The sequence below is a fragment of the Podarcis erhardii genome, assembly GCF_964252035.2.
Source record: "Podarcis erhardii genome assembly, chromosome: 3".
NCBI lineage: Eukaryota > Metazoa > Chordata > Lepidosauria > Squamata > Lacertidae > Podarcis > Podarcis erhardii.
Genome location: NC_138507.1, coordinates 56,003,493 through 56,029,155, shown reverse-complemented (window position 1 = coordinate 56,029,155; position 25,663 = coordinate 56,003,493). Strand labels below are relative to the sequence as shown.

Genomic DNA, 25,663 nt, shown 5'->3' with positions numbered 1-25,663 from the left:
GTACATTACGTCAAAACATTTCACTTAGGTATTTATAAAATGTTCATTTTTAATTTGTTATGACTTGAATGCTATTGAAACCATCCATTCGACATAATACAACATTTAAATTGAACAATTTTATGGTGAAAATCATTATTGTAAGGTGAATGGCTTGGAACCACAGAACTGCACACGGTTTCTCTCACTGCTACCACCACCTTCCAGACCAGATACATCACCAAAATATTGTAATGTTCCATGAATCAATGTCCGAACAAGCTCTTCCTCCTCTCACTGATCCTACGGTAGAGCTATTGCTACTTCCCAATCCCTGTTGGCTCACTCCATCCATTGTGGGGGGGTCCATAGACTTTTTTCTACTATTTTCTCCCCACACCCCTCATTGAAGTCAACAGAAGGGAATTAACTACACCAGACTCATCAATGTGGCAAACTTATGCACATCAGCATGCATTACCAGGAACCAGATGATTACATCTCTCTTCCAACCACACTAGCACTCAGAAAACTCATTCTAGTGTGATTATGAATGTATGGCAATGCACAAACATACCCTAGCTTTTGGTAGTACTGCTAATCCCAAATTTATAATCTCTGTAAAATTATATGTGTTGGACTATATTCTAGTGGCTGATCTGAAATTGTAACAAAAAAAAATTGGATTGATTGAAGTACATCAGATCCTCCATTGCCCATGAAACATTGGGCGACCCCTCAGTGGCAGCAGAACATCTATGTCTGGAGCTTTCTGTTGGTGACCTGCAGCAGTATAAGGGCTGGTTTGCTGGCAGGCTTCTCTCCCCACCGGCAGAACAGCACCTACATCACTTTAAGTAACCTTTGGGTGTTCTCCATGAAGCATCTTAGAAATACGGTAGATAGGGCTATACTGTGCTGAAACAACACGAGACCAAGTTAAGTGTCTATATAGAGATACTTTCATGTTATCTAAACAAAACAATACTCATTATCAAAGATGTACTAAAATTAGTGCCCCAATGCAAATGAAATACTCCAAAGGTTTGCATAATTGGTTATTTTTGTGTGTGCCAATATCAAGCTTTCAGGTCTAAGTAGTACCTGTCTTAAAATGGATTCATTAGCCTTCTTTCTTTATTTTTACCTTTTTATTCCGAGTGATCAGTTGTGCTGTATAAATGATGGCTTTGCGTTTTCTCTTTGGGCTGCATCCAGTTTCCCTCTGAGGAACCTGCTCAGAAGCCATGTACCTGCTGTAAACTGGACAGAGAGTGAATATTGTGCAATGCGGTTAGCATATATTTTCTTGGTAATCCTCACAAGACGACCTGTGTAAAATAGACCAGTGTCCCACACTGGAATGACCTCCCCTTACAGATATGACAGGAACCTACAGCGCAGGTGTTCTGCTGTTGGTAAAAACTTTTCATTTGATATGGGCGTTCCTGGACTCTAATCCTTAGTACCAGCTTTGCTGAACTCTAGATAATTTGCTTTATGTTTTATTGTACTACATTTATTTATAAACAACCTTGTCAATTTTTTATCCTGAAAAGTTGTCAGTAATTTTTAAAGAAATAAATATTCCATTATTGCCATTGAAAAGGAGGGCAGGCTGAGGTGAAGAGTTAAAGGCTTGCCTAAGTCACCCCAGTGACTTCATAGTTGAGATTTATAATCAATACTGATGTTCTTACCAGTATATAATTCCTGGTATGGTTTGTGTGTTTTTCATTCCTTTAAGTAAGTTTGAATTGTATATTTCAACATAATTACCATAATTGTTGTTTTCAGATTAGATTTGATAAAGGTCATTTAGCTTGTCCTTCAAAACTAGGAATTTGCTTTTATTCTTTTTTGTTCCACTGAAGGGATTTATAATGGGGTTCGGACACATGGAATGTAATTTATTTGAGGTTGATTATTTGCTCTACCCCGGAGGCCTAGTGTAGGTTAAAAAATATATAACCAGATTACACAAAAAGAAAAGTGCTTGATTACTACCATGATAAAATAAACCCCCTAACTGAATACAAAAAATAATGTTTTGTTTTGTATTGAAACCAGTTAACAATTTGAATTAACCCGGTGCACCAAAGGCAACCCCAAACTAGAGGGTGCTTCTAGATGATTAGGTTCTGACTAGCAGACATCTCAGGAGTGAGAATTTTATAATTGTATGACTTCTGCTGAGAAGGTCTATCTAAAGGTCCCTGTTGGTCACAGTAGGAGCAATAGTGAAATAGAAGAACATTCTTGGTTATTTTACAATATAAGCTTAGGAACTGGTTATTGGAAGGAGTACATTCCCCAGTATCAGCAGGGGGCAGCCTAGATCCGACTGTCTTCTGATTTTGGCGTCTTGCAAAGTGCTTTGCAAGACCCTTGTGACATCTTTATGACATTAGGTGATTGACAGGTGGGTGGCCTTACCCTGCTCTATATTGTCCTGCCAAGCCTTTGAAATGAGCTAGGTTGGTCCTTCTGACAGTACCACCAAAAAATGTAATTAGAGGCTTCTCAGTGCTGGTTCCATCAGTTGAGGAATGTCCCTCTCTCCAATATTGAGCTGATGCCATTCATTTTCAGCACCAGCTGAATTGCTTTCTCTTCCATCATGCCTTCTAAATATCTCTGTGTAGTCACACAGTTACAGAGAGTAGGTATAGGCAACCATATGGGTTTACTTTGATGATTTTAACAGTATTTTAGTGCTTTATCATATTGTAACTTTTTTGTAATTCACCCTGAGATAAGTTGCGACGAAGGGCAGAACATAAATAAGTTCACACCAGGCTTTAGGAGTGAGAGTAGCTCATTCAGTAGAACGTGAGACTATTAATCTCAGGATCGTTGGCTTGAGCTCCACATTGGGTAAAATATTCCTGCATTGCAGGAAATTGAACTAGATGACCCTCATGGTCCCTTCCAACACTACAGTTCTTTGAATCTGTGGTCACCTAGATTCATTAAATCAGCCAGGCCTCTGCCCGTTAGGGTTTTTAAAGTCATGAACAACAGTGTGAATTCTACATGGTAAAGTAACAGGAAGCCATTGCTTTCCTCAAGCCATTCCTCATAGGAAGTGCAGTAACAGGAGTATCAGATATTTTAAAAACATCTTTATAATACATACTATTATTTTTGTAGTAAGCTGTTCTAGTACGAGTAACCAAGCTCTGAACACTATATTTTTACCAAAATACTATTAACAGATGCTTTAATAAATCCATATTAATTCAACTGAGACCTAATAATCTTCTTCCTTGCTCTTGAACCACTAATGTTTCATTCATTTATTTAAACTATCAACATATTTCCATTGTATATGCTTTATTTGATCTTCCTAGAATGAATAATAATCTAAATCAACATAATGTGCATTTTAAAGCTGACTTAAGCTGTGAACAGTGGGGTGCAAATGGAAGCCTGAAGCAAAGCAGAATGCTTTGTGGAAGAATTTAATAAGTTTTTATACTAAAAATGTCTAGTATCAATGGATATGCATGTGTGTGTGTGCAAGGGAGTGAGATGGCTACACACACTTTTGATCACATGCACTGCTGGTATGCAGCTTTCAGGGGGTTGGTCAATGTTAACTGCAGCCCTCAGGCCCAGAAAGGTTAGCTATTCTTGCTGTGTGTGTGTGTGTGTGTGTGTGTGTGTGTGTGTATATATATATATATATATATATATATATATATATATATGCAGGTTTTGGTGTCCTCGGGTGTCTTCCCGTGTAAAAGTTGGGGTGTCTAGGCGACGTTTCGACGAGGTCTCACTCGTCATCTTCAGGCTGGTGCTTTCGGCTTCTTGTTACTGGAACAGAGCAGGATCTCAGTGTTTGAGTTCCTATAAATACTGTAGAGGGGGTGTGGTGTATAGCCTCCAATGTTCTGGGCAGAGAGGAAGTTCCCAGGCTAGTGTGCCTTTTCTTCTTTTGTTCCTTAATTACTTGAGAGATATCTTGAGTGATTTCTTGAGTGATATCCTGAGTACCACTTAGGTGGGTCATTAGGTGTGGATTAGTTGTTAAAGTCTTTGTGTCTTGACCTCTTGAACTTTGTGAAGAGTTTTCCTGAGAAGATGGCTGTACTGTACTTAGTTGTGCTCTGGCTTGGCTTCGTGTATAGGGGCGAGCTGTGGTTTTGTGGCTTGTGTCAGCCAGATCTGTGTAGGGATTGCAGGGGGGTGCAGCATCCGGAGGTGCCACCATGGATTGGCTACTGGATGGTGTCTGTAATTCATCTGTGGAGAGGGTCTGGGTTTGGGTCTGGTGTGGTTGATTGGTGTTGGCGTTCTGTGTGCCTCTGGATCTGGTGTCAGTTTTTGTGGGGAGGGCTAATTTCCAGATGTCTGGCAAGCGGGATGTGTCGTCACGCTTGTTCATGTTGTGAGGGTGTTTCTCTATCTCGATGGCTTCCATGATTATTCTCTTGTGGTGATGTTCCGTGTTAAAGAGCAATTTGGAATCTGCAAAATTAATTTCGTGTCCTGTTTCTTTCATGTGTTGGAAAAGAGAGGAAGTTTTTTCTTCTTTTTTGACGGCATTCTTGTGTTCTGCGATACGTGCATTTATTCGTCTGTTTGTTTGTCCAATGTACGTGGCTGGGCAGACTTTGCAGGGTATTTCATAGATCCCTTGGTTTTCCAACTGGATTTTATCCTTGGGGTTTCTGAGGATAATGACCCACCTAAGTGGTACTCAGGATATCACTCAAGAAATCACTCAAGATATCTCTCAAGTAATTAAGGAACAAAAGAAGAAAAGGCACACTAGCCTGGGAACTTCCTCTCTGCCCAGAACATTGGAGGCTATACACCACACCCCCTCTACAGTATTTATAGGAACTCAAACACTGAGATCCTGCTCTGTTCCAGTAACAAGAAGCCGAAAGCACCAGCCTGAAGATGACGAGTGAGACCTCGTCGAAACGTCGCCTAGACACCCCAACTTTTACACGGGAAGACACCCGAGGACACCAAAACCTGCATTCCTGTACCCGTGAAAATCTACGAAAGCATATATATATATATATATATATATATATATATATATATAAATAAATATAAATACACACCACACCTATGCTTTCACTACACTGGCACATATTATAGTTGTAGGGCAGCCCATTTGTTTTAACATTGTAAATGTGCAAATGCTTGTACAATACTGTTGTGCCATTATTTCTGTTCTGTCCTTGCCTTGATGAGCAGGCACACACACAATTTTAAAAAGGCAAATAGGATTTGCAAGCAGATGCAGATAGATAGTCATGGAAAGTACCAGGTACAGGTTCAAAAATTCTGTTTTGCTTATTTTTATGTTGCACATTACATTCCTCTTATGCATCCTGGTCTTGCTGTAACAGCGCCAGTTGTGGTTGGGAACATGTAATGTGATGTGTATTTAATATACTTTTTTGTACCTTCCTGCACCTAGCTTGAGGCTTCACACCCAGCTCCTGTGTCCCCAGCAAAACCACCAACAACTTTGGTTGGAGCTGGGCATAAGGAAGGTTTGGGATTATTTGTTTACATTAGTGGAACAGCAATATCTGAGTAACTACATCATTTTTTGCGTGCAGTTGCAGCATCTATAACAGAAAGAGCATAATTTTGTCAAATCTGTGCCTTAATCCATTAAATCATACATTTCACGCAGAAATTAACCAGCGGTCTCATTTAAGTGGCAGAATGTGCTTTATTTGGAGAGAGAGGTCAGGCCAGGATTCAAAGAACCATTAAACTAGTACCACAAACCCAAGGGGCCTTTAGAGTGCTTTCTTTTGAAGACCAGCCATCTAAGCCACATGGAAAACTGTTTAATCTGGGAATGAGGGACTTTCAAATGCAGCTTATGATGCGCCATGGGTGGTGGTGATGGAGTTCAGCTGTTTGAAGAAGGAGTCACAAATATTGTTGGGTTTGTACCAAGCTCTTCCATGAGCATAAAGCAGCTCTCTGTATTCAGATTATTATTTCATGTGCAATGTTATGCATCTTAAATAAAGTAGCAAGGTTTAAAAGAAAGAAACAGCTGCAGACATGTTTTCCCAGTATAGATTGCCTATAAATATGATGTGGATTAAGGCTTCTGCCAATGGGCTACAAATCACTCACATTAATGTCTGGTGTGCTCTTTTCTATAATGAAATAAGTAAATGAAAATGTGTTATAGCTTCTAGTTAAGTTAAACCTTGTTTCTCCCCCCCCCCCCCATTTTTTTTAAGCTATGGTAAACATTTGAACCTGCTGAGAGAGAATGCCGAAGATGATCTATGCCATGTAATAATGCACTGTGAAAATTTTTTGAAACGACAACAGGCAGTTCTAAGGACATCGTTGCGTATCCTTTCTCATAATATAAACGTCACCAAGTCTTTTGTCGGTATAACTGTCAAAATAATTTTTAAGATGCCTTCTTGAATTATTTAAGATGGCACAAAGATTTGTGCCATATATGCAGGAACTTCATAACATTTTCCTTACTCAACAGGCATATTTTCCAGAGCAGATGCTCTCCCATCTAAGTTTCTATTTACAGTGGTGCCTCGCAAGACGAAATTAATCCGTTCCGCAAGTCTCTTCGTCTTGCGGTTTTTTCGTCTTGCGAAGCACGGCTATTAGCGGCTTAGCGGCTATTACCGGCTTAGCGGCTATTAACGGCTTAGCGGCTTTAAGAAAAAGGAAACAAACTTGCAAGAACTCGCAAGACGTTTCGTCTTGCGAAGCAAGCCCATAGGGAAATTCGTCTTGCGGAACGACTCAAAAAACGGAAAACTCTTTCGTCTTGCGCGTTTTTCGTCTTGCGAGGCATTCATCTTGCGAGGTACCACTGTATGCCCAGAGTTTTTTTAATCTACAGTGGTTTCCCCACTTATTCCAGTGTAGAAAGCAGATCCACAGACATCCCACTGTTACAGATTTGCATTCACAATTGGAATGAAAGGGGTATACTTTGTACATGATGCATGTGAATACCCTTAAATCTCTGGATTTGGTATCTAGGCCTGATCCTTTTCTAATAATGGTCTGCTAATAGATGTGTTTTCGATGGCAGGGTTTTTCTGCATTTAACAACAAACCATTGGATTTCCTGAATGTTTTCCTACAGGTGGTTTGCAGGGAGGATATGTCGGCTTTGATTGGTTTGCATCTTCTGTATTTCTAATAATGATGGGAGACAGGGAAAAAACATTACATTTTCTCCACCAGTTCTCCCGTCTTCTTGTGTCAGCATTCCTTTGGATACCACGGCTGCACAGTTCTGTAAGACTTCAAAAAAGGTTTCATCTTGACAAGATTGCTCTGATCATTTTAAATTAAATTTAATATTTCCAAAGTTGTTTATAAACAGAACACAATGCAGTTACTTAAAGGTTTTTTTTAACCAAATGTTTGCCCTGCAAAATTTCTCTCAGAAAAATATGGATTTGACATCTGCTCAAATGGTTATCTGGAACCAGGGAAGAAACAGGTAGACAGATAGCAGTGAATTTTAAAGTGAGCCATAAAATTCACTTTATTAGTAGTATTAAATTCTGTATGTAGGCAGATAGAACTATTGAATGGCCTTTTTATTATTATTGCTATGTGCAAGCTCATGCTTTAGATTATTAGCTTTTGTTTTATTATAAAATCATTAAATGATACAAAGTAGCAATTTTGGATAAGGGGGGGGAGTAAGCTAGCTTGCATTGTCACTGCTAGTCAGAGCCTTGTTATTTTAGCATCTCAGATATTTATACAAGTTTCCTTTAACATAAATAATCACAGAATTAAATGGAAACTTGTATGTTTAATTTTTTACTCTCCTACTAACATAAACTCCCACATATTAGAAAACTGAGCAAAAAGGGCAAGTGTGGCTCCCCACTTGAGACATGTCAGGACTCCAAAACAATAAAGCCATATGACAAGAGGGACTAAGATTTGAAAAAGAGTTTAAGAAATAGTGCAGGGCATGGTCAAGAAGTGCTACTCGTGAACATTATGGACATGTGACAATTCCAAATCATATTCTGGAACTTCCTCGACGCTTGCACAATTGATGCCCGTTTGTTTCTAAGGCCATTAGAGGTCAAAGCAATGGTTCACATCTAGTAGGGAAGCCACAAGCCAAATCATATTGTTAACACTGGTAAGAAAGCACTCAAATCAGCAGTTAAATGTCATAAACGCAGTTTAAGGCAAGCAGGCTGTCATTCGATTCATGGAGTTTCTGGCAAGAACAGGTTTTCCTGTACACTACTTTTTAGAGATAGTAAACCTCTCCTTGCAAAGGGGAGGTCAGCAGAAAGACCCCAAGCAGTCCACTTGGGACCGAAATGCTTCTATTAGGCACCAAGGAATTCTGTGCATGCCAGGATTCCTTGAAAAGCCACATCTCTTGCTAGTGTGCAGCTCTTGGTTTCTGTGAAGCAGTCCAGCATTAGAGGTGTGCTACAACACCTTCGACAACACTCCAAGGGATCCTGAAACACACATTTTGGAATGTGCAATGCAGCTGCTTGAAGACAGCCAAATGACTGGCCTTGGCAAGGACTGTGACCTGGATCCTAAGGTGCTTCTCCATTCACTTAAGAGAGACATGCAATTTTCACCAGTTCCACCATCCATCTGCCTCATATTCCGGGGTGGGGGGCAGCTTTCAGGACAAGATTATCAGGGGCTGTGGAGGGAAGGGGGAAGAAAAGTTAGGATCTGATTAGAAGTCATGCTCAGATCTGTTCCAAACGTGAGCCTCAGATTTATTTATTTATTTATTTATTTATTTATATTTGCAGATTGGGACATAAAATTTAATGTTCCTATTTCCATGTTTGTTCTTGACACATGATTATAACATGACATGTGAGGCAACCCCAATGCATTTTATAAAGGAAAGCCAAGGTACTAGGGTTTGAAGCAGTGAAAGTGCTTAACTCATTCTTCACTGCAAATTCTCTTCCTGATTCCCTTTTTCTGCTTCTGCGTGCATATTTTGCTTCCATACTGAAGCAGGTAGTCCTTTCTCCCCATTGCTGCCAAAGCAATGGTAAATGTTACTGGCTACTTTGCCGTATTTTTTTCCTAGTTGGGAGCAAATAAAGTTTCTGCACCTAGACTAAATTAGGAAAGGCGATCACTGTTCTATTCTGCATGTGGATAATGAATGGGCAGAGGGAAGGTGACATCTTTTTTGAAGGGAGACCTTTGAAAAGCTGTATAATAAGGATCCTTTTGGGTATTGTTGCTTCATTGACCAGATTCACCTGCCCGTTGACACAGCAGCGTCTGGGATCCATCCAATCTATTTTTGCAGTGCACACTATGTTGAGATGTTGCTGAAGGCTGAGTTACCACTAGTCTTTTCTGCATTCCATATGTCTGGTTTTACTTCGTCACAGGTAACAAAAAATATTCCAATTTGTTTTTTAAAAAAATGGTTGCCTTGACTGTCAGTGAAAGGGAGACTGCAAAACTGGAGCCAAAGTACTTTCCTCTTCTATAGTGCAGCCCCTTAGGTGTTTACTCAGAAGTAAGTCTCATTAAGTTAAATGAGGCTTACAGGGAAATTAAGACAAGATTCCAGCTGGGTAGGACTTCCATTAAATCATTTCATGTTGAAGCAACTCTGAAAAGAAATTCACAGGAAGGAAGATTTTTCTTTTTCTCTTACAAAGCATAGTGGTAAAAAGAATAGCTTTGTCAGACCCTTAAATGCACAGCAGTGGGCAGAGTTAACTATAAATTATATTTACTGCTAATGAATAGTCAGCTGGGAATTGTAGAAAGAGAGAGCTTTTTGAAATTGAATTGCTTTTGTCTGGTAGTTCTTCATAACCATACTTGAAATCAAGTTATACAGGTGAGACCAAAAAAATGAATTATTGCTACTGCAATAAAAAACAGTTTGTTTTGCTGATATGTACTATTTATTGTACAGTTTCCACAATAAGGCTGAAAGTATTTGAATGCTTAGGAATAACAATGAGACTTGCCTCTGAATGAAAATATATAGAATTGGGCAGTGTATTAGATGCCAGCTCTTACACCATAATTTTAAGTGAAAAGAGCAAAAGTAATTTTGCTGTCTAAACACTAATTGGGATAGATTCAGAGTTTGTTCCTGCTGGATCCCCTAAGCAGAATTCTGCTCAAGACACTCCCATGAAAGAGGAGGAGTGATTTTTCCATTCCTCAAAATCCCCAGTTCTACCTTCCAAGGGATCCTTAATCCTCTAGGTAAGTTTTTCTGGAGTCATAGAGTGTAGGGGGGACTCAACAAAAAATGGTTTTCTCTGTTGGATTAGAAGCTGTCCACAAAAAGGAAAAGTCTGGTTCCATTCCATTGTCACTGTTGGATCACAAATGAAGCAAGCTAAAATCTGTTTTAAACCTTATCTTTTGCAATCAAATTAGTACTTTTGCCTGATTTACTTTTGTAAATATTTACAGGCTGATTAACACAAGATTCATAAGTTCACAGCTAAATGAAATTGTCGTGGTAGAGATCAACAAAAAGAACAGTTATTCTAATTTTGTTTTTCATAATCAGTTTAATAACAGAATGTCAGATTTATTAAAAAGTTGGGGAGCTCCTCTTCTGTTAAATACAAACACATTAAACAAAACCAAAGTACTACTGTTTGTGACATTCTTCACTAGTAAACTCTTTCATGTAGCAATTATTCTTCCGGGTTTTTAATGCTTCTACACTAAGGGTGGAAACTTGTTTATGCCCATGATGGCCAGAAAGAAGATGTAGTGCAAATGGCCAATTGGGAGATGATGATATGACACACCTCCCTCATTCCTTTTTAGTTAAAATTCTTTGAGAAAAGATGCCCCACCCCTAGCCTAGGGGACGTGGTCTAGAGCTTTAGTTACTTTTCCAAAGGGAGGTGCTGCCTTCCCAGACAAGCCCCGACTAGTGGCAGCGATTTAGGTTTTCAGTGAGCTCTGAGAACCTCCAGGGAAAAATGTTTCACTTCCAGTGGCGAAACAGGATGTGCTGCCCCCCCCCCCAACATGACTAAGAGCAGGGTGGGGGGGATGGATTTCTGTCTCAATTGTTGTAAATTATGGTAGCTGACAATTACAAGGGACCTCAGAATGGAGTATACAGAGCTGGTTGCATTATGTGGAACAGTTGCTGTTGGAAGTGATGAATTGGATTATTGTTTTTTTCCTAGATCTGTCAACAATGGTTGACTCAGTGTTTCTGGAATTACTTGGACTGGAGCGAGATCTGCCATTACATTGCCATTTGTATTTTTCTTGGCCCAGATTATCAGATTTATATGTGTATATCTGTATTCAAGCATCTACAGCAAGAAATTCTTCAGCATACTCAGACTCAGGATCTCCAAGTTTTTCTTAAAGTAATTTCTTCTTTATCTTCATGACTTAGAAGATTTGATGTCAAGTTTTTAGAAAAACTTAACAAATTATTCTTTGAATATGTGTTTGTTTTCAGTCTGTTTTCTTCATAGCTTTACTTAGTGACAAAGGAAAATATCCTTTCTGTAATCCTTTAAAGAAAACAAATGCATATGCCAAATGTATATGAAATACATTCTTCCTTGTTTGTTCACTGGGAATTGGTGATGAGCCTGATCTTGATATGTCATTCTCTTTTACAGAATGCCATATCCGTGATGGACTTTGAGCAAAATACTTTGCTTGTGATATTTCCAGGGAGATTTGGCTGAACCCTGTTGGAACAGAATGCTGGACTAGATTGATTTTTTTATCTGATCCAGCAGGGCTGTTCTTAACATTTTTAAGCTATAGATTTGTTTATTTCCAAGCTTTACATTACTCTGCAGAAACAGTAGCTGCCTTTTATTAGAACCAGAATTGTAGAGTTGGAAGGGACCACAGGGGCCATTTAATCTAACCCCCTGCAATGCACAAATCTCAGCTAAAGTATCCATGATAGTCCTTTCTCCTCATAAGTGTAGCGGCTGTATTAACTCAGAAAACTCAGTGAAGAATTTCAGAACTAGAAATGAGCTTTTGGCAAACCTGAGTTAATTCAAAGCTGAATGAATGGTCATTGAGAAGGTAACTATGTCAGTGCTTTGCATGTTCTGGTAACTAATTTAGGTGGTCAGAATATATATTTTTCCTTATCCCTGTTGCCTCTCCCCATTTCAACCTGCCTGTGAGTTGAAATCTGTTAGGGAGAGCTTTCTGATGGTTCCATCATTGAGAATAGTTTGGGACTTTATAACCCATCTGAGGGCCTTCTCAGTAGTAGCACCCCAGTTGCGGAAAGCACTTCTGCCAGACATTGGGCAGGTGCTGACATCGTTCAGGTTTAGGACTCAGCTAAAGACCTTCTTTAAATGTAGACTGACACCTAGGCAGACTGTTTTTATTCTACTATTATTGTTTTGTTTTAACATTAATTATGTATTTATTGTTGTCCCCTGCCCCTAAGTCTTTGGGCAAAGAGGTAGGGATATAAATTTTAAAGATGAAGTTAAATGAGTTATTATTTTCTGAAAGCTGCTTTTCTATTTAAGTTTCATATCTGTCTTTACCTTTTCTAAGAATTCACAAACGAAAACTCCAAAGTAGAATTCTCTGTATGAAAAGAGTTGCTTCAGGCATTATATATATTAAATTTAATAAACCCTGTTTGATATACATAACTTTAGAATCAAAGCTGAATATATCGTTCTAGACTGGATAATACTTTTAAAATAAGAAATATCAAGTTAATTGTTTAAACATGCCATTAGCTGCTGCCTGTCTATAACAGCCATTTTGTATAATGTGATTCCCAAAATATACTTTTAATTTAAAATCTTTGACATTCATTTTAAAATAGCATGACAGATCTGTAGTCCTCATTATATAGCAGGAGACAACATACCAGAGCTATTCTTCCTCCTAATAAAATTCATCTTAACATCTGATGACAGGCCATCATGATTAAATAGTTCTTAAGATACAGAGGCCAAATAATAGGTCAAAAATTATGAAACTCTCATTAAAAGTGTGCTGAACACATTTTATAAGGAATCATGGGGTTTGCTGTATTTTTATAAAAGAGAAAAATAAATGTTTTTTTTGAGGAAAGAACACGATTTTAATTTACACTCTCTGTCAAATTGTCCTAACTAGACTTTAATAACTAGGCTTGACTTGGCAAATTTTGGAAAAGAAATCCACCATATCTGATTCCAGTTTAATTTTAACTAGAATACTCTGGACTTAATTGGTTGTAAATTACACCCTTAGAATACAATACATTGTTTGAAGGAAACACAGTACTAAGTACACAAAGCAGTGCATCATTAAAATGGAAACTCTAATTAAGAGGACCCAGTCTACTTGAAGCTGTGTGCAACAGTTTGTGGCTACATATAGGAATGTACAAACCTATTTACATCAAATGCACAAGCCAGTTTAATGGAACTCAGCTGTGCATTGTAATACAGACGAACATCTGCATCCATGTTGGTTATTACATGGTAGGTTTTTTCTACAAATGGATTTCCCTTGCTAGTAGGCTGAGACAATTGACTGCAAATCTCTCCAATAAAAGCCTTATTAACTGCTTCATAAAGCAAATAATTTCTAATTACTCATCCCATTGATACTAAAAGTCAGTATTTAGTTGTAGCTATGATTGTGGGCCCGTCAGGTCACCTCTTCGTTTCCTCCTTCTCTCCTACCCACCCACACCTCAAAAGTCTATGTGGGCATTTTCTTATCCCAATTTTTCTGATGCTGACTTTCAAGAAGAGCCAGCTGCTCTTTGTAATGTAATTACTTTATAATAATATATATGGATAAAAGTGGAAGATTCTCTAACAAAACCACTATCCTCCATTACAGTATGTGAGGTTTCTGGTGGCCCATAATACTCCAAGCAAGTGTTTCACTTTTTTTGCACAGTGACATAATATATAATATGCAATTTTAGATAGATGATTTGAAGCATCTAGTAACCATCATACAGGTATGCACACAATTATTGACAAACAAAACAGTATCTGAATTACTTTCCCCCCATCAAAACCTTAATGTGGAAAGGCAGTAAAATCCTCATCTTGTATTTCCATATGGTTTACACAGCACTCAAAGTAACAACTAAACTTGCCTCTAGGTTAAGGGAAGCACTGACAAAGCATTGATTTCAGTGTATACTAAAAACTTACTTATTCTCCCCAGTGTTTACTAGCCATTAATGCTACAGTTGCTGCAAATGAGATGCAAATGTTAACATCTGCAACACTTGCTGTTGTTTTGTAGAGGAATTCACAACCACTTCTGTTTAGAACTACCGACTTCACCAATGCTCTGCACCTTGCAAAGTTTTACCATGTCCCTAAGATTACTTTAACAGTGGATAGCTTTGGAAAATATCCTTCTCCAGCTCTTGCCAGCATTGTGGTAGGAGCTGGGGGAACAAAAGTCTGCAGTTCCTTATCCCTCAATAGCAAATCAGTGCAAAGGCATTCCTCTTCACCCAGGCCTTAAACCATCTATGTCCTTTTAAACTCTGTTGTGGGGTGTTATTGTTTTTATTTGTTACTATGTTTTTCATGTTTGTGTTTTTCTATCATAAACTGCCCTGTATAGAAATTTAAAATACAGTGGTGCCTCGCAAGATGAAATTAATCCGTTCCGTGAGGCTCTTCGTATAGCGGTTTTTTCGTCTTGCGAAGCAAGCCCATTGACAGCTTAGCGGAATAGCGCTATTAGCGGCTTAGCGGCTTTTAGCGATCAGCTGTTAAGTGGCTTATCAGCGGATCAGCTGATAAGCGGCTTAGCGGCTTAGGAAAAGGGGGGGAGGGGGAAAAACCCGCAGGAACTCGCAAGACATTTTCGTCTTGCGAAGCAAGCCCATAGGGAAATTCGTTTTGCGAAGCGCCTCCAAAACGGAAAACCCTTTCGTCTAGCAGGTTTTCCGTCTTGCGAGGCATTCGTCTTGCGGGGCACCACTGTAATAATAATTAAACTTGTCTGTCCTTGGGTTAATTCCCAATTATCTTATTTTAAAAGACATTCAAAATGTACCGTTCATAATGCAGCTAGTGCTAACCTTCTAACAAGATGGTTGGTTTAATTTGTCAAAAGAGAAACAAAAGAGGACATGGCATGCAACTGCAAACAAAGGGTATGGGACAAGGCAGTGTTAGTTGGCCAAGTCTGCACGTCACAGTAAACCCTAGTTAAAATAAAGGATGGTTCAGTGTGATAGAGCAGCATGCTACTCCTGTGCTGAGGAAACAAACCTCAGGTTACCTTGTCTGCATCAGGCTTGTGGCTTGTTTATTTCCAAACTATAAGCAATAAACTAAGAACAAACATTGGCTTCCATTTGTTCTTTATTTGGAGACAAATGAACGATGAGACCAGTGTCATAGCTGCTTTTCTTGCTGTGTGGCGGCGGTAGGACCAGGTTGAAGCAAACTGGGAAGTTTGGAGCAGCATGAAATAACACACTGCTCATTTATATTAAACAGTAATTTATTTTAACTAGGGCTACTGATAAATTGTAGCTTATTTTATACTTCAAATTATGTATACTGATACAGCTAAGAAATATGTAAAGTTTGAAATCCTCGTTTTGCTTTATTAATTCCGTTAGTAAATATGTCATTAGACACCATTGTATAGAAACGGATGTGTCTATTTTTCACTTTTGTCATAATGCAGTATCTGTGTATTACAATGGAAACAGAACAAATTTCTAAATGGGATGGGGAAAAAAAAAACAAGTTGCCTCTTGGGAAAGCCTCAAATGTTAATATCCATCATTTTTTCCCTGGCTAATACTTTGCTTTTGTGCAATGTGCAGGAAGAAGCACTTCATGGATTTCAAGTGAGTGATTATTTCAAATACATGGAAAACTTGGCTCTAACCTACAGACCAGTGCTGCTAAGAGACATGAAGAACATTAGAGTGCAGAACACATAGATCAAGCAAATGAGCCTCTCATTTCAAATTTTTGTTACGTTCTTAAAAGGACACTGATTATTTGTTTTATATACTTCTCTATAAAAATGCATTCATTCTAAATGTACATACTGCCAAATCAATAATAAGGCTTTTCAGCATTCCGCTTTCACAAGACATCCTCTAAATTGGTTCATCTGAAAAATAATGTGTTTTTCTAGCCATGCACCATAGCCTTGTTTACACTTGGCTTCAGAACCTGCCCTTGAATTACTTAAATGTGCTGCTTATATTTTCTTGGAGCGATTTCCATACTATTAAACTTTGCTTCTCTTCAACATCTACCTTAAATTTCTAAATCGCATACAAGTTTGCCAATAAAACACAGTAATATGAATCCCCATTCTGAAAACCCAGCCTTACTTAATATTGATAAATAAAGGCAGAGCTACTTCCTTGAATGTAGCAAGATTGACCTTCGAAGGTCAGGAAACAGAACATCCTTGAAGATTCTCCATTCTGAGTATCTCAGTCAGTTCATTAGAATTGTAGTTGTTTTTTTTAACAATGTACACTAAAACCTTGATGTTTTGATGAGCTGAACAAATTAAACTTCCTGTTATGATAATATGCAGTATTTATTGTGTTTTTGTGACTTCTCTGTTATGCCAAAATTGAAAGCAAGGAGGTCAGTTTTGTGGTTGTGTGTATGAGCATTGCTAATAATATTTCCAGTTGATCTGGAGTTAAGCTGTCTGCAGGCTTCTCCAAGGTATTACATGTTTATGGGCATCTTATATGGTGCACACAAATTAGGTATATGTATTAATTAACAAGTTAAACATCAAAAAACTGAAATCACTGGGAATTTAAAAGTGCTTAAATTTGGCTGAATTTTACCCAGACATGATCACAAAATTCTGAAATGTACATTCCTGTGTAATGGTGAACAGTTTTGGCTGGCATGCTGAATTTAAACTCAGTAATTTCTTTTGGAGTACAGACAACTCCCCATCTGCATGTGCTCTGTTTGCATGTGACCACGAACACACGTGGTGCCAGGATCTCAGAAGTGGATTCTGGAAATGGGCGACACCCTGGAGAGGCGTCCTGGCTTGTCAGGAGACCCTTCCCAGAGCCTGAATAGGATGTCCTCTTAAGGCTCTTGGGAGGATCTCCTCGTGAGCATGAGTCCTTCCTGCCTACCAGCTGATTTTCAGGGTAGCACGGAAATAGCTGCTTCCCCATCTGTCAGCTGTGAGAGAGCAGAGCTGACCCTCTGCTTGCATGTGCGAGCCAGAGGAACAATGCATCTCTGACGCAGATGATGTGGACCAGAAGTGGAGTAATGTGCGCATGAGCAGAGGAACTGTTTGTTTCTCCCACAGCTGATGAATAGGGAGACTCTTACCCATGCATCAGCTGAGCTGATACAGGCAACGCCCCATTTTAGGTGATTTTGCATATGCGTGGGGGGGGGGCGGGGTTCGGAACATAACCCCCACGTAAATGGGGAGTCACCTGTATATTTGTTTATTAGTAAGGTCTATACTGTGGCCCTCCAAGGTATTAGGGCAGTTTATGTGCTTGTCATCAGCATATCTTTATGCTTTATGGTGCAACTTCATAAAAAGGCAACAAATAAGGTCTTGGGATAAATTATTGTACTATAGCCTTAGGTATAGTTTGGTGTTTATATTAGGGGTGTACACCAAGCACAAGATTGGGTTCAAAGCCAATTCATCACATCCTTATTCCATCCAAAGCAACTGCCTGATTTGGTTTGAGTTGGAATCCCAATTCTACAGTTTGTTGTTCATATATTTTGCAACAACTAATGCAAATATAAGTTTAACAAAATCTCTAAAGGCACTCCCCAAGATACATACATGATAGGAAAGCTATCTGTCTGATGCAGTCTGATGGGTGCTGGAGTTGGAAATCCTCACCTGCTCCATTTTCACTTATTTATTCCAAGTTAAAAATGGTGTGCCCAAGAACAGCTTCACTTTTTTTCAAAAAAATACTGCCACAAGGCCGAAGTAAATTATGCAATGGCACAGTCCTAGTGAGAGATGCAAGATGACTTCATTTGGTACAGGAGAAAGACAGAAAATGAGAGGCAGAAGCCTCATCCATTTCCAATTGTCACATTCCACCATGTTTTATTCATGCCATGCTCCTTTTTGAACAGAGAAGGACACACAGAGGGCTAAAGCCAATGGTGCTCTTTTTCATGTTTTAGCGGGCAATTTGTTGTCCCTTTGAGCTGCAAAGATAGGCTTTGTAACAACACTCTGGGTAGTGCCAGCTGAAATTGCAGGTGCCAGGGTGGGCCTTACTAAACCTTATTGGGGTTCAATACTTGGGCGGGTGGTGGTGGTTGAGGCTATAGGGTCCAGCACAGTCTGATAAGCAAAATGAATAATGCAAAGCATGCAAATATTTTATCTTGTACTTACTTGTGGGTCTTACATAGTAAGGGTACTTACTATGTGGTTCTCAAAAGCCAGATGTTTTTGGAACATATTCTGGCAAATTTGGATTTTATCCATTGCTGAGTACACACAGTCAAGCTTGTAAGGTTACAGGAGGAAATTGCACTGTTTTATCCAGTATGCATTTCAAAAATTTCAAGATGAAAATGAGAGCCTACCTTTTATAAAATGCAGCTGAGGAATGCTGTCTTTGGATGTTTAAGCTGATCAGATAACGCAGCACAGATTGTTCAGTATAAGCTAATGTCAACCCCCTCCAAAGAAAGAAATAATGTGTAACATGTTGCTAAATATAAATACAGTCATACCTCGGGTTACAGACGCTTCAGGTTGTGTGTTTTCGGGTTGCGCACCACGCCAAACCCGGAAGTACCGGAATGGGTTACTTCCAGGTTTTGGCGCTTGCCGAATCGCGATGTGCGCAGACGCAGCACTGCGGGTTGTGAACGTGCCTCCTTCACGGATCACGTTCGCAACCCAAGCGTCCACTGTAGTGGCTTTTTAAAAGCATAATTTATAATAGCAATGTCTGGGAATAGAAGAAGATACTGTGGCCTTTCCGAGTCCATCTAGCTATGTATCTGAAAAGAACCTTTTCTCTCTCCCCCAATCTCTGTTTCTAATGTATAAATATTCATGCTGACAGCTTCTATTCTGATATGAATAGCCTGTTCCAAGTACAGTGTCTGTAAAATAACGGGAAGAGAACTAGAGGGCACAAATTGCAAGCATTGTAATTTCCACTAAAGCAAGCACTCTTACTTTTTTGAGCTAAATCGTAAATTGCGGTGCAAGAACATAAGGATTGTTTATATGTGTAGCAAATAGCAATGACTGCTGAAATGAAAAATGATATCAAAGACTTTCTGTTTGTGTGTGTGTGTGTGTGTGTGTGTGTGTGTGTGTGTATATATATATATATATATATATATATATATATATATATATATGTGCACACTTATTTCAACACAGAGAAAATCTTTGCCATCATTTCTCATTTTGGCAGTCATTGCTACTTGGATTGAAGGGCTGAACAGGCAGATGATATCAGACACCCACCTTCGACGTCCTATATATTTCAGCTGTGTGCTCCTGTAGTTTCTGATGCAGCAGCACCATGGGGAGTAATAACTGCAATCTAACTTCATGCTGCAGCAAACACTTGAGCCAAGGAAAACCTTTTTAAAGAAAGCAATGTCACAAATGGATATTTTGGTCCAGAATGAAAAGCATTTGTAGCAGTAGCACTTACTAGTATTTAGCACCCAAAACCAAAAGGGCTCTGACAGTTGCATTTGTATTAAGCTCCATCGCCACACTGTTTTCATTCAGGTCCTGCTTGTCGGTTTCCCACAGTCATGTGGCAGGTCAGTATAACAACCAGAGGGGGGACTAGATGAGCCTTTGGCCTGATGCAACTGGCCTCTCCTTATGTTCTTATTTGTTCAGTCTGCAATCCGGATTAGTTTTGTTCTTTTCATAATTGCAGAGTTGGTTTCACTTTCCATGTTTCTTCTTTTTACTGTGCTACATACTACATAAAGAACTGCAGAGTAGCGCCCGTTGCTTCCAAATGCTGGTACTCCCCTTAGGTCTTCAGGCAAGCGGGTTATAGTGCAATCCTATCCAGGTTTACTTGGAGTACCAGGGACTGTGTGCTTGTGTGTCCTGCGGTTTTAAAAGCCATTTAATATCAATGCAAGGTAATTTTTACATTTAGGCCTCAACCTTGCAGTTTGTCATTAAATATGGAGCTAAGGAGCCAGGGAATTTCTGATTGAAATCTCTCTAGTTCTAGAAATTGTTCGAGTGGCTCTAACATAACCTCTTGGCTCATGCATCTGTTCGTTACTGGTGCATGGGTTTATGTAATCTCTGGGTCAAATCAAATCCATATCACAGGGTGATATCTTGACTAGTGCCTCTTTAATAGCTAATGTGTAGCTGGATGCAGTGCTCAAGAGACTTTGTCTTCCTTAATAGCACTTCTGTTTAGTGTCTGTCCTTTTCTGCCAGAGCATGATCTGCCTAGTGAACCTGGTAGGGGAGCCCACAGTAAGAGAAAGGGGGGGAGCACCTTGGCCCCAAAGTAGCAAGTGAGATAAGCAGCTGTATGTGTAAGCACCACCCATTTATTTTTTAAATTTTATTTTATTAAAGCCTCTGCTAAAACTGTAAGGCACGGCAAAGGTATTGTGTGACATGAACTGAATCCTTGTGAATTAAAGACTAGAAAAATTGACATGCTGAATCCTTTTTGGGGGGTTGGGGGAGACTGTTGAACAGGGATACCCAACACAGTGGCCTTCAAATGCTGTTAGACTCCAGCTCTTATCAGCCCTAACCAGCCTAGCCATTGGAGAGGCATGATGGGAGTCCAACAACATCTGGTGCCGATGTCCAACAGCATATATGCTGCAGAAGATTGGTTTTCAGCTCTACTCTAGTGATACAGCCTTGAGGAGCTGCAAAAAACTACATCCAGGCTTTTTAAGCTGACATCTTTCCTAGTCTGCATCTGAATTGGAATTGTAAGATGCTGTCTTTTTATTTTTTAAAAGCACTTGTTTGCTGCTCTGGGCTCCTTTGCAAGGAAGAGCAGGGTGTAAATTTAAATTGGGAGTACTCTAAGCAGTTCTCATTGAAAGGAAGGAGGCCCAAAGTCTGGCTTCTTGCCCCAGCTGAAACGTTTACACTAGACATGCAGTAATGAGGGGCGAAAGCAGGAGGGACAAGTTTGCAGGGAAGTGGGACCTCCTCTTGCATTATTTGGCAGGCCAGGGACATGTATTACAAGTGCTAAGGGGAAAAAATTGGTTAGATTTATTACCAAGACACCTGGATAACTAAGCAATCCATGATTGTCATTGCCAAGTATGTATTTCATGTGCTTCTGAATTTTCTCTTTTAACATGGAGTAAACTTTCACACTATTGCTGTGTTAAAAAAGTTTGTATCATATATTTTGAATGATGTTGCGATGTCATGGATTTATGAATAAAAGCAATAATAAACTGTTAATCATGTCTCTTCCTTGCCGAGATGAAGAGATGTTTGGGCCATTTGTGTTTGTAGAAACCTCTGACTTTGGTGTAACTGCATTATAGCCTATTGTCCAAAGGTGAAGTCACACCCTTTGCCTTACCAATTTTACATCTGGCAGCACCCTCCAGCAGCACAACTCTGCACAAAACCAAACCTCACTCACACAGCCTTGAATTGTCAATAATACTCGGTTCGTGGCTACAAATAATTCAGTTTGTGGCTGAATTTGTCTGGAGCTGCCAGAGAGCCATGGAAGCCTGCTTATGATTTCTAAATTGCAGGACTTTGACTAAGCCTAAAGCCTTTGGGAAGTTGGTTATAATGATGATAGGATGGTTTATTTCAAAGTCTCTTAAATCTAAAAAGACTGGTCAGTTGCACTACCTCCTCCAAACCTCATTAGAAAACAGATCAAGGGCCAGATTTTCCCTGTTCCCATTTTGTACCCCATTATGGATGCACAACTACTAAATAGGGTGGGCATGTCCACAATTTTATTTTAATTTAGAATACTGATGTAGCACCCTTCCTCAGAATCAGTTCCAGGGTAGGTTTACAATAATTAAAACTACAACCCGATTGTTGTGTGTTCTGTTTTGTAGCTAAGAAAAGTAGGTTATAATTGTTTACCAAAAAAAACATCCACCCAGCTAAAAATACAGTATTCCAAAGCATTAACAAGCAGCAGATTCAAGAATGGAAATAAAAACCGAGTTGTAAAATGCTTGAGGAAATACAGAAATGTTTAGCCTGGCATTTAAAGGCTACTGATGTTGGTTCCAGCTGAGCCTCTTTGGCGAGGGCATTCAATAATTGTGGCATCTCAGACCTCTGTCTAATTGACATTGGTCCCCTCACAGATGGAGGAGCACTTGCAGAAGGCTATTGGCAGATGTTAGTGTTGATCTGGGAGTAGGCGCTCCGTCAATTTGGCATGCTGGGGCTCTTTAACATGCTTGGAAATGGCAACTAGGAATGTACCACAGCCCACCTCTGAGCATTTTAAAGTGATGTGACCCGGGTTTTATTTGTACATAAGAAGATTCTGTATTTTGTAGGCCAATATCCATACCCAACTGCACAAATATAAAAGTGAGAAATGGCTATGATCTGTAGGACATACCTATGTAGATAGTTCGGGGGGGGGAGGTTGCACATTGTGCTCATACAACATACCTGGTTGCTCTGGTTCCATGCACATTCATGCTGTACTGATTCTCCCTCCATTAATCCCATCCATGCTGTTGGTGGAACAAGTTAAAATAAGGTTACCAGATTTTTTTCAATGAATCCGGGGACACCTTTCAACTTCCTACTAAATAGATGGGTTTTGTCAGGGGACTGATTTGTAAATCCGGGGACTGTCCCTGGGAAACGGGGGCGTCTGGTAATCTTAAGTTACAAAGGTGGCATCGCCTGAGTGGTGCATAGGCCAGGGTTCAGGAACCTGTTGCCCTCCAGATAATTGTGGGACCACAGATCTCATCATCCCTGGGTGGAGATCACGCTGATGGGAGTCAACAGCCCCTGGGAAAAAAAGAATAAATGGAAAGAACAGCTTCATTTCCAAAGCTGCATACAAATGGCTTTTGGGAAAGTCGAGCAGCAATAATTATTTGACTAAGTACTGAGTTAAGATAGCAGTATTTGTTGATTAAGTTCCTCTACATCATCAGTATGTTTGGTCTTTTCACCATAGAAAGGCTGTTGGAAGCGTTCCTATTTGAAACATGAGAAGCATACACTACAAGAATCCTGTTTTGGGGAATCAATTAGATAGTTGGGTTGCACCGTAATTAATTCTCATTGCCGTTTGATTAAAATGCCACTGCTGTGCACACAGAAAATGACACCTCCAAGTTGCTCTTTTGCACTGTGATGATGAAGACTCTGGCTATCCTTCCTTTTGTGTATACCTGGCCTGACTGCTGCAGAAAATAACCACTCTGAGAGTGTGCTGCACATGATATGCACCCATGGCAGACAATTAGAGTCCATTATTTTCATAAAGCGTCACACTAATTGAGTCTCTGCATTAGGGCAGATTAGGCATCCTGAAATATCACACAGCAGCTTAGCAAGGCAATCATCTATTCATTGCTTGTGGCTTGAAAAGGGCAACTCGAAAGCTCATATAATTTTTCTCAAACGTTTCAACTGCACTTTGGCATCTTGACAGGAAAGCACCCTACCAACCCCTGTACTTAGATATTTTGTTTATCATTTGCCCCTCTTCTCATTTGCCTGTTCTCCAGTTTCTTTTTGACCAATTCAAGGAGTAACGATGGTTTACCATGGAAAACTTCTGCTTTTTCTCCAGCTTTATCTCTGAAGGAGCTGGTGCCCAAATAACAGCCTGGTCTCTTGAATTCAAGATCAGAATCAAGTGGAAATAGTTGCTCCTGGGTGAAGCTCAATGAAGACTGTTGGATTCTACCTTCCCAGAAGGAAACATTTAGCTGACTTCCAGCCAGACACTGCTTTCGACTGCAGTATTTAGGATACGTCTGGGAAATTCCAGATGTATGGCAACCCTTGGGCTTCTCACAGCTATGTGGATCCCAACCTCAAGTCTTTGGAGCAGTTCATATAGGATTTTATAATTCATTTGATTGCACTGGTACCTACAGATATGTCACTTTCTATAAGGAAGGAACTGAATAATCAAAAGCGCTTTTTCCAAAAGAGTCTTCAGCAGGGGTAACTAACCTGTGGCCTTCCAGATGTTGTTAGACACCAACTCACATAATCCTGAATCATTGACCAAATTGGCTGGGGCTGATGAGAGTTGGTGTCCATCTGGAGAGCCAGGCAGATTTGCCAACTCTGCTGTACAGAGTCACATTCGTATACATCACCCCATCTCTTCAGACACAACATCGGACTTTCACTTTTGATTGTCCCAAACCGACAGAACAGAAATATCTCTTGCTAGAATACACAGCAAAGCAGGACTCGGAACAGAGTTGACTTTTTGGCAGGGCACGTGTTTTTCAGTAAATTACGTACCAAGACCACAAGTGAGTGGAAAGAGAGGCCATCTGTCTAGATGACTTTGGATTCATTCATTCACTCTTAGGAAATTCATTCTGCATAACGCTGAGCAGCGAGTTTGAAACCATGGTCCCCAGGTACATAAGGCTTTTGAAGACCACACTGGAAAGGAAATGTAATGAATGTTGCAGCCAAATCACTTGGAGCCAGAAGTGCAGCGTCTGCCTGGGTAAAATTAATTCTTTATTCATTATCCTAGCTTTCAGTGCACACTAGATTTAAATTTAAAAGGGGGGGGGACAACCCTGCATTGTGGAGTGCATACCCACCCATTCTGGACTTAGTCCTAATAATCTACTGGCTGAAGTTTATATCACATGGATTTAGATCAATAATTAGAGTTCATAACACAAGGCTTCACATGCAATTTACATTAGGAGTACTGTATTCCAAAGATAAGAAAATTCAGAACAGGCATTAACATGAGATTTCTCTCATTAAGAAATCTATCATCATGCTTTTTAAGAAAATCAGCCAGCGAGAGGGAAGAGGGCAGTCTTTATATATTATGTATGGGGGGGAGAGGGGGGAGAGTACTATCTGTCACCAAGCAGCACGACCAGAAAGCTAGAGTTTCTCTGTCCTCAAGCCTATATTGATGGACTGGGGAGTCTTTGGTTCTCCAGATGTTGTGGACTCCAACTCCCGGCAGCCCCAGCCAGGTCAGCCAATTAGGGATGGTGGAAGATGTAGTCCAGTAGCATCTGGAGGGCCAAGATTCCCCAGACCAAACCAAAGGAGCCCAGAAACACCAAGCCAGGCCAGGATGTTTTGCTACCTGAAGGGAATACTTCTTTATTTTACAGCTTTTCAGACTGCTTCACAGCCAGAAGCTATAGAAGCAATGTACAATAAGAAATGAGAGATTAAACACACAATATAGAGACTCTCAATGTAATAAAACCATTTCCACAATTGTAAAAAACAAAAAAGAATATTCCATAAAATGAATGTGGCACCTTTGAGGGAAAGCCTTCTTAAACAAACATTTATCTGGTAGCTGAACAAACACCTAGATGCCAGCTGGTCTGTCTAATTTCAGACAGCAACTTATTCCAGTGGAGTGGAGATGCAACATTAAAAACCCGGCTTCTAGTTCAAACTAAGCATGTCACTGGCATATGTGGTACTCTCAGCAGTGCCTCATCTGAAGAGTGCATTTGTCAGGCTGGGT

General features: G+C 39.7%; 1 protein-coding gene and 1 long non-coding RNA gene across 5 annotated transcripts in view; both read left to right on the top strand.

Annotated features, from left to right (window-relative positions):
• TBC1D32 (TBC1 domain family member 32) overlaps positions 1 to 16,520 on the top strand; it is a 71,968-nt gene extending 55,448 nt beyond the window's left edge. For 3 of the 4 annotated variants that reach the window (XM_081856127.1, XM_081856126.1, XM_081856128.1), the window contains 5 exons: positions 6,219 to 6,334; positions 7,103 to 7,257; positions 9,237 to 9,377; positions 11,166 to 11,354; positions 15,794 to 16,520. In XM_081856127.1, the coding sequence (XP_081712253.1) occupies positions 6,219 to 6,334; positions 7,103 to 7,257; positions 9,237 to 9,377; positions 11,166 to 11,354; positions 15,794 to 15,913 (721 nt within the window). In that variant the 3' untranslated portion in view covers positions 15,914 to 16,520. Of the gene's footprint in view, positions 1 to 6,218; positions 6,335 to 7,102; positions 7,275 to 9,236; positions 9,378 to 11,165; positions 11,355 to 15,793 lie in introns of those variants that run through there. The other variant, XR_014155042.1, reaches the window with a different exon arrangement.
• Positions 14,943 to 15,697, top strand: LOC309338830. Its single transcript, XR_014155076.1, has 2 exons — positions 14,943 to 15,139; positions 15,176 to 15,697. It is a non-coding gene; the product is annotated as an uncharacterized lncRNA (long non-coding RNA).
• Positions 16,521 to 25,663: the final 9,143 nt, after the last annotated feature.